We start from the raw sequence: 9294 nt of genomic DNA, 5'->3' as shown, positions 1-9294 counted from the left end.
GAACGGTTCCTGTCCGAGGGATCGGTTCCTGTCCGAGGGATCGGTTCCTCTCCGAGGGAACGGTTCCTGTCCGAGGGAACAGATCCTCTCCAAGCCTTACTTCATCTACAGGTTATAAAGACACACTGAGGCGTTTCATTGTGTCAGGAACTCGGAGTGAAAATCAGAAAAAACATTTCTAAGACGTACTGAATACCGTCGGCCCTGTGAAACCAGGCTGATCGTCCATCTATAAAACTCCTAACCTGCCAATTCCGATATTTTTTGTCTGAAAAATTATTAAATAGCAAATTTGCTATTTAAAAAAAATAAATCTATCAACTTTTCTCTGTTATTAGAAATGTTTGTTCAACGTTTTAAATACAATAAGAATAAAACGAAGCTTTGTCTCCATCCAATTGTCATGCAAACTTTAAAATGTCGTAAAAAACAAAATGAGTTTTCTGCGTTCCCATCAGCTGATTCAGAGGAAATCAGTCAGGCTGTGCTAAGCGTGGCTTGTCAGATGTTGATGCTACACATGGCTGTAGCTGCCGCTGACTAGCATGGAGCAAGTCCTTCCGTCTGATCAGGATGTTTGAAATGTTCCTAGTTTCACGCCTCTGGTAAGGCACAGAGCGAAGGTGTGAAAATGAGATATTTTACCATTTCCACTAATCGTTTCTAATGCGATTTATCAAAATAGGCATAAAAACGTTGATGTAAACATGTTTACTAGCTTTGTTTCTATCTAATGTCATGCAAACTTTTAAAATTTCACAGCCAGGTTTATGCTAACGCGACACTCGACTGTAGGAAACAGGAAGTAGCGTTTGCTAACTAGCATGGAGCACATCTCAGTAAAATGGAGAATCCTCCCCTCCCAGCTCGAAGTCTGAACTTGGAAATTTTCTGGATTTGGTGCCTTTGGTAAGGCACAGAGCACATTAGTTTTCTGCAAAATGTAGAAAATTATTTGTAATATTTACGTTTCCATCAACAGTTTCTAATGTGATGCTTCAAAATCTCATCTTAAAGCACCAGACAGGCATTTAAAAAACTAATATATGAGAATCAGAAGTTCAGGCTTTTTAAAAATCGGTGATCGGCCTGAAAACTGCCATCAGTGCACCAACCAGAACTTTCTTCTTTTTCCTCCACAGCAGTGACCTTCAGTGAGGCGAAGCTCCGCGGTCTGTCCTCCTGCCGGGGAACGGGTCCGATTCCCAGAGAGATGTCCTTCCCGGTGCCGAAAGGCGGCTCCTGGAATGACTTTTACGATCACGTCAAGTACGAAACTCTGAGGCGCTTTCGCCGAAACCGCGGCTGTGGCTCGGCGGAAAGCTGCGGGTTCGACTCCAGCTACCTGCTGCCACCTGTCCAGTGTGTCGGTTTGAAAACTTAGATTAGAAAACGTTTTAGAAATTCAGTCACCGTCGTTTTCCAGATATTGGGAAGAAATATTTTTTTGTTCTTCCACTTTGGTCTCAACTGCTTGGAAAATCTGGAAAACGAGCTGCTTCAAAAACCTCTGAAGTGGCAGTGCACCGTTACCTAGCAACCCCAGAGAAGCCTAGCCCGTTACCTAGCAACCCAATCTGAGCTCCAGCATGTTTGGTCAGCTGGTTTTTCCTGCTGTGGAAAAACTGGGCAGCTGGGTAAGACGAGTCTTTTACTGTTGACTTATCATCCAGAAACCACCTGCTGCGTTCTGGCTGGATGTGCAGGAGACGCCACTTCTGCTTTTCAAAGACATACGGTTGTATAACTGCGCATCTGTTTACGTTTTCACGTACAAGTTGAGTTGGGGGCGTGGCCAGCAGCAGCTTATTTGGATTTAAAGTGACAGGACGCCTTAAAGCAGCTCACTCTGAGCTGAAATGTGATTATCATATAATTATTAATGTAATGAACATGTTTTGTATCGGCCGCAGACCGATCCTAACCCGCTAAAGGAAGCATAACAGGTTGCCGTTAAAAAGGTTTACATGACACCAGTAGCTGAGCTGCTCATATTTAGACTGCAGAAGGAACTAAAATGAAAATATTGACTTTGTTTACGTTGTTTTGCTCTGCAGGTTTCCCTCTGATGGGACTAAACTTCCCTTTGACTCCATTCAGAAACCGGATCCAGAGGCTGGTAAGTTAACGAGCCTCAGACTCGGAAAAGCTGAGTGTGGTGCGATCAGAAACGGGGGCAGCCGTAGTTTTCCTGGAACCAGTTTCTCTCCAGAGGAAGTGCTTGTTTTTTTCCGGACCCGGCCGTCCGACTCTGCTGCTCCAATTGGATCAGAAAATGTTCTGACCGAAACGTTTCTGTGCCGTTTTCCTTTTGTCTGGTAATAACTAAATGTTGCGAGGTGAGGCCGTTCACGCTGACAAAATTACTCAAAGCACAAATTGGAATAATGAGTTCATTGTTGTTGTTTTCCTGAACAAAAAGCCTCATTTCAGCTCGACTCGGGTTTTCGTTTCTCCTGAAACGGGTTCTTGTGCAGACGGATAAATGCATCCAGTGTTCAGCCCACAGGAAAGATGATATTTGTAATTTCATGTAATAATTGTAAAAGCTCTTACAATAATTATTTTTCAGCCGCTGATTTCCCGCTCATTTCTCTCCAGGAAGTCCCTCAGACCAGACAGACGAGTCTCGCTCCACCAGAATCGGCGGCCCGGTTCAACACCGCGGTTCTCCCCGTCAGCCGATCGCCGCCTCAAAACTCGTAAAAGCAGATTCACGTCCTTACATTTGGTCTCTATGTTTCAGACGAGAATCTGAAACTTGTTGCATCTTCGTTTCGTCTTCTCAGCTCCCGGGGAACCGAGCGTCCGTGGCGTCCAGCGTTCCCGAGTTGAGCCCGTCGGACGCGACGGAGGCAGGAGTTCATGTGTACGCGCATCCGCAGGACGCTCTCAGCACGCACGGAGACAGCAGCGGAGACGAGGTGACGCTGCCTGCTGCCGGCGGCTGGACCGCGGCTGTCAAACACGAGGCGCGCGGGCCAGAGCCGGCCCGCCGTAAGGCTTTATGTGGCCCAGAGGGAGGCGAGCATGGAACCTGGAAATAATCGTTATGTGCTTAAAAACAGGAGCAGGATTAAGGCCACAGGAATAAAAATCTGAATTTTTCTTAGAATTTTGACTTTTTTCCTTTTATGTCAGAATTTACCGGAATTAATCCGACTTTAATCTCCTAAAATCAAAAGTTGTAATAATGGAGAAAAAAGATTTTGAAAAAAATAAGAATTCTGGGGGGAAAAAATTTATTCTGAGAAAAATTCAGAATTTGAGAAAAAACTTTCAGAATTCTGAGAAAATTCTTACATTTTTCAGAATTCTGACTTCAGAAGATTAAAGTGAGAATCTTCTTTTTCAGTGGCAGTAATATTCTTCCGTAGGTATTCTGCCAAATTGCATCAATGTGTAACGATGTGATTTAACTCTGTCATCGAGTGCAGAGGCGGCTGGTCGCTCAGGTTTCATCAATACGTTCAGAATCTCAATATTCCCAAATCAAACATTAAATCAAATCTAAGGCATGAAGGAAATCTGCAGTGTTGTGACGTAAATAGCCAATATGAGGGAACAGATGCTCCCAGTCTCATTGTTTGGCTGCTGTCTGCTGTAATTAAACATCTGGACTTGCTCTGCAGGTGTTTTCCTCCTCAGCGTCGCTTCCTGTGGCCTCATTCAAAGAGAGCCAGCAGCGACAGCAGGTATGTCGGGTGCAGAAACACTTCCTCAGTGACTGAATGATGAAACGTTTAATGTAAAACGTCTTTTCCTGCCGCGCTCTGCGATGGAAGCTGCTGCCCGATCCGATCCTGCAGCTCAGCCGGATCATCGGCTTCGGAGGAGCCACCACCAGATATGTACGATAATCGCTCTGCAGATGAGATCTGATTAGTTTAGAGGTTTAGTAGCAGAACCTTTCCGTCCTGCAGGCCCTGTGGACCAACTCAGGGGAGGAAGTGGTTTATCCGTGCCACGCGATCATCGTTTCTATGAAGATCCTGTCCAGGGAGCAACAATTCTTCATCGGCCACACGGATAAGGTGCTTCATTTTAGCTCAACCCCAAATCAGCTTTCTGTTCCCAGGTGGACTGGACTGGTCCTTAAGGCTCCTGTGTTCTGGGTAAACTGGTTTAAATCTGCAATATTTGTCCTAAAACGGCCTCAGTGCTGCCCTCTTCTGGTTGGACGGTGGTACTGCAGGGGAATTTTCAGCTAACGCTATGTCGCTCGGCCCTGCGTTACTATTTTACAACAACATTTACAGATTTGTCTCCTATCAATTTTCCATCCATCCATCCATCCATTTTCTTCCGCTTATCCGGGGTCGGGTCGCGGGGGCAGCAGCTTCAGAAGGGAGGCCCAAACTTCCCTCTCCCCAGCCACTTCTTCCAGCTCCTCCGGGGGAATCCCAAGGCGTTCCCAGGCCAGCCGAGAGACGTAATCCCTCCAGCGTGTCCTGGGTCTCCCCTCCTCCCGGTGGGACGTGCCCGGAACACCTCACCAGGGAGGCGTCCAGGAGGCATCCTTACCAGATGCCCGAGCCTCAACTGGCTCCTCTCGACGTGGAGGAGCAGCGGCTCTACTCTGAGTCCCTCCCGGATGACCGAGCTTCTCACCCTATCTCTAAGGGAGAGCCCAGCCACCCTGCGGAGGAAACTCATTTCGGCCGCTTGTACCCGTGATCTCGTTCTTTCGGTCATGACCCAAAGCTCATGACCATAGATGAGGGTGGGAACGCAGATCGACCGGTAAATCGAGAGCTTCGCTGTTTGGCTCAGCTCTCTCTTCACCACAACGGACCGGTACAGCGCCCGCTTCACGGCAGACGCTGCCCCAACCCGCCTGTCGATCTCCCGCTCCCTTCTTCCCTCATTCGTGAACAAGATCCCCAGATACTTAAACTCCTCCACTTGAGGCAGGACGACCCCCCTGACCCGGAGAAGGCACTCTACCCTTTTCCGGCTCAAGACCATGGCCTCGGATTTGGAGGCACTGAGCCTCATCCCGGCCGCTTCACACTCGGCTGCTACACCCTCAGCGGGGTCCTGGAGGGTGCATGGGAGTTCGCCCAACCAGTCTACATGTGTTTTGTGGACTTGGAGAAGGCATTCGACCGTGTCCCTCGGGGGGCCCTGTGGGGGGTACTCCGGGAGTATGGGGTACCGGGCCCTTTGATACGGGCTGTCAGGTCCCTGTATGACCGGTGTCAGAGTCTGGTCCGCATTGCCGGCAGTAAGTCGGGCTCGTTTCCGGTGAGAGTTGGACTCCGCCAAGGCTGCCCTTTGTCACCTATCAATTTTGCTTTTGCAAAAACGTTTTTACATTTGTTGCTCGCTAGTCGAGTTTTAGAGAAAAGTTGCTAAATTTGTCACTAGTTGCTTTTTTTTGTGGAAAAATGTCGGATGTGTTGCTGGTTGCCTTTTGGAAAAAGTCTCAATTTGTCAATAGTCTTTTTTCTGGAAAAGTTGCTAAATTTGTTGGTTGCTTTTATAGAAAATAGTTCACTAGAATGGTCGCTTTCCTTTTTTAAGAAAAAGTCGCTAAATTGATTCCTTTGTTTTGCAAAAATAACGGAAAAAAAGTTTCCAGATTTGTCTCTTTTATTTGGTATTTGATGCTAAATTTGTCGCTATCTGCTGTTTTGTAAATCGTTTCTAAATCTGTTACCTTCTGGAAGAAATTTGCTGTATTTGTTTTAAAAACAGTCGCTGGATTTGCTGCTAATGTGTTTTATTTGGTAATTGTTGCTAATCTTTTTGCAAAAACGCAGATGGCTTTTCCAAGAGAATTTATCATGTTTTTGGAATAAAAAGGTAAATTTGGGGGAATGTTGTTAAATCTGTATGGATGGATACCTGACGGTGTGGACGGACGGACTGACTGACTTCCTGTCTGCAGATTTCTGCGCTGACCTTCAACGGCAGTACGACCCTGCTGGCGTCGGCCCAGAGCGGCAGCAACAGCGTGGTGCGGCTGTGGGACTACAGCGGAGGAAGCTGCCTGTCCATGTTCAGGGCTCACTCTCATTCTCTGTCCTGTCTCAGGTGAGTTCAGACCCGAACGGCTCCGGCCTCCCTTGTCTTCCTTCCTCTCATTGTCCTCGCTCTGCCCCAAGTTTCTCCTCTGGAGGCGGCATCCTCTGTGGCGTGGGGAAGGACAGACACAACAAAACGGTGAGCAGCTGGTTTATTTCTGCATTTATAAAAGCTGCAAGGAAAAATAAACTGACGTTATTAGCAGCAACATGGCTGCTGCAAAAAGGCTTGAAAATAACAGAGTGAATAAAATAATACTGGTTTCTGTCCAACATCATCTCAGTGAGAGCTGAGCTGAAACGAGGTACTTTTACTGCATTATGAAGTATTTCTTCTCTCACTTGAGTAAAATTTCTGGATTTTCTTCCCACTGAATAAAATCAAACATGTTTTAACCAAAACCCAGACAGACTCACCTGCAGTTTCTGTTAAAGTTTCATCAGTTTTTAATGGAAAGAAACTGATTCGGAAACATCGTCTTTTGTCTGATTTAGTTATATTTTGTTTCTTATATGAATTATTGTCATTTTGGATCTTAAAATGCCAACATTTCCACTCTTACTTGAGTAATTTCTTGGATGGATACTTTTTACTTGTACTAAGGTAAAACTTTGGTTTTACGTCTGATGACCGCTAAGTGCTAGCCGTCGATGAGGTCGGCTGGTTGGCGTCTTGTTTTGGTATAATCTGTGTTTTTTTAGATGGTGGTGGTGTGGAACACGCTAAACGCTGCTAAAGGCGGAGAGGGAACCATCTTGGCCACGGTGCACACAGATGTGGACATCGTCACCATGAAGGTCACTTCCTTTGATGAGACGAGGTATCCGGCTTCTTCCTGCTGCTGCTTATTTTTAACTGAACCGAAACACAACAGATTCTGCAGCACATCTACATGTTGCGATCGTCATGGTCAAGCTAGCATAGCTGACTTACTTCCCTTCTTCCTTCACTATGTTTTTCTTAATTAAGACCTTTTCCTGACCTCGTTATGTAGCTGTCATAGTGGTGACAATTAGTGAAGCACTGGGTCCATTTTTCTTTTATGTGTCAGACGTACACTTAAGATTTAGCGCGTTGTGTTGCTATGCTAGTTAGCGATCGGGATCTTCAGCGTCACATAATGTTTAATGTTTTTGTTCTTTCTATTTATGCCACAGAGTGACATAAAGTGAATAAAACCCAGTAAAATAAAACCTTGACATAAAGAATAAACGCTTTCAGTTGGGATGGAGCGAAACCTGCTGCAGTAAATCAGTTAATCTATTAATCATGATAAATTAAAACAAACTTTCCTTTTGCATTATTTCTTATTTTTCTGTTTCTTGTGTTTGAAGAGACTTTATAACAAATGTTATTTGTTGTTTTGTTTATTTTGGATCTTTTAAATGTCTTCCAGGTCCAGTGTTAACTGTTAAAGTTCATTGATGGTTGACAATGTGTTCCTGCATCATTAGACTAGAAAATGGTCTAAAAACTCCAGTCTCGTCGTTTATCGCAGGAACTTAAGGAACGTTTGTTGTCTCAGCTCTGAGTTGCGTCGTTAAAGTCGTTCTGAGCGTCGCGTTTGAGTCGCTGTGCTGCGTCGTCAGGATGGTGTCGTGCGGCCGAGAGAACGTCCGTCTGTGGCGGGTCCGGAACGGCTCGCTGCGGTCCTGCCCCGTCTACCTGGGCGAGTTTCACTCCCTGGACTTCACCGACGTGGCGTTCCAGGAGGGCGGCGCCGCTGAGCAGCAGCTCGACGACCGAACGCTGTGAGGGACTTTGGCCGTTTTTCTTTCGGGTCACTCGGGTTTTCCCACTGACGGCGTTTTGTTGGTCCTCGCTCAGATTCGCCAGCACGCGCAGCGGCCATGTTTTGGAGATCGACTACAGCAGAGTGACGGTTAAAAACGTGAGGCGGTTGATGCCTGCACAGCAGCAGCACGCAGAGCGCAGAGAGAAATGGACGTTCAGCACCGGTGGGTTAAACCCTGCAAATATATTAACCTAATTTAGCTTTTCTCACAGATTACAAACTCTGTTTCAGTAAATACAAACTCCACCAGAGGTGTAAATATCCCATTAATCTTCTTATTGTATATATTTGTTTTGATACTTTTTATTACTTATTTTATTATTGGGTCCTTGCAGCAAAACTTTACTCAATATGTACATTTTAAATGTATAATTGAATGACAGTAAAGTTTGTCTATGTCTAAGCATCACAACAGCTGCTGTAGTTTCAGAGAAAATATGGATTAAACTTAAAATAATTTGGAATATTTGCCAGAATTTTGTTGCATTTTGCATCAGATGAACATTTTAGAAATATAACAAAACTACAAACTTTTGGAAACTACAGATCCACATTGCATGTGCAGAAATGTATGCAGCTGAAGTAAACTAAAGCAAATTTACAAGTTTTAGTAAAAAAAAAATCCCAGGCAAAATCTACAAAACTTCTTGTTTTTGATATATTTTTTAAATACCAACATTTATTTATTTTTTGTCCAATTATAATAAAACAATTAGAAAAAAGAAAAAAGTTGCAGCATTTGTAGGCACATTTTACTGGAAAGCCTTTTTTTTTTAAAAAAAGACGGCAAAACATGCACATGTTTTGGCACTAAAATAGCTCCGTATGTGTTGTTTGTATCTCAGGTCCAGGGATTCCCATCAACAGCATCAGCGTGTCTTCATCGTTCTGCGCCACCGGCACCGAGGACGGCTTCCTGCGGCTCTGGACCCTCGATTTCTCTGCTGTCATTTTGGAGGCGGGTAGGCACAGCGGGGGGTGGGAAAGGTTCTGCCCGCATGAGCGAACCGATCCCCACGGGTCCAACTCTGCAGGCCGGCTTTCACCCTGAGGACAAGCGATTGACTTTACATCTTCATGATAAGTTCAGTTGAAAGGTCGACCCAGTTTCAGACATTAAGGCGGTTCTGGTTCGGGATGCACAATAAATCAGCACCAACATCGGTATCGGCTGATATTAGTCTTTTTTAACATATCAGTATCAGCTGATATTGGTCTTTTTTAACATATTGGCATCGGCTGATATTAGTCATTTGTAATATATCGGTATCGGTTGATTTTAGTCATTTTTAACATATCAATATCAACTGATTTTAGTCATTTTTAACATCGTATCAGCTGATATTAGTCTTTTTCAACATATCAGTATCAGCTGATATTAGTCTTTTTTAACATATCGATATCGGCTGATATTAGTCATTTTTAGCATATCGATATCGACTGATTTTAGTCATTTTTAACATCGTATC

General features: G+C 44.8%; 1 protein-coding gene across 1 annotated transcript in view; it reads left to right on the top strand.

Annotated features, from left to right (window-relative positions):
- Nucleotides 1-9294, top strand: part of wdr90 (WD repeat domain 90) — a 32305-nt gene that overhangs the window by 5311 nt on the left and 17700 nt on the right. Inside the window, exons 6-18 of the mRNA XM_017310682.1 lie at nt 1143-1269; nt 2058-2119; nt 2602-2702; nt 2790-2924; nt 3633-3695; nt 3786-3851; nt 3924-4034; nt 5894-6039; nt 6111-6168; nt 6732-6850; nt 7620-7781; nt 7858-7988; nt 8671-8870. Coding sequence (XP_017166171.1) covers nt 1143-1269; nt 2058-2119; nt 2602-2702; nt 2790-2924; nt 3633-3695; nt 3786-3851; nt 3924-4034; nt 5894-6039; nt 6111-6168; nt 6732-6850; nt 7620-7781; nt 7858-7988; nt 8671-8870 — 1481 coding nt within the window. The remainder of the gene's footprint in view (nt 1-1142; nt 1270-2057; nt 2120-2601; nt 2703-2789; nt 2925-3632; nt 3696-3785; nt 3852-3923; nt 4035-5893; nt 6040-6110; nt 6169-6731; nt 6851-7619; nt 7782-7857; nt 7989-8670; nt 8871-9294) is intronic.

The sequence above is a fragment of the Poecilia reticulata genome, linkage group LG19 (assembly GCF_000633615.1).
Source record: "Poecilia reticulata strain Guanapo linkage group LG19, Guppy_female_1.0+MT, whole genome shotgun sequence".
In the NCBI taxonomy this organism is placed as follows: domain Eukaryota; kingdom Metazoa; phylum Chordata; class Actinopteri; order Cyprinodontiformes; family Poeciliidae; genus Poecilia; species Poecilia reticulata.
This window is presented reverse-complemented; position numbering and strand designations above follow the sequence as displayed.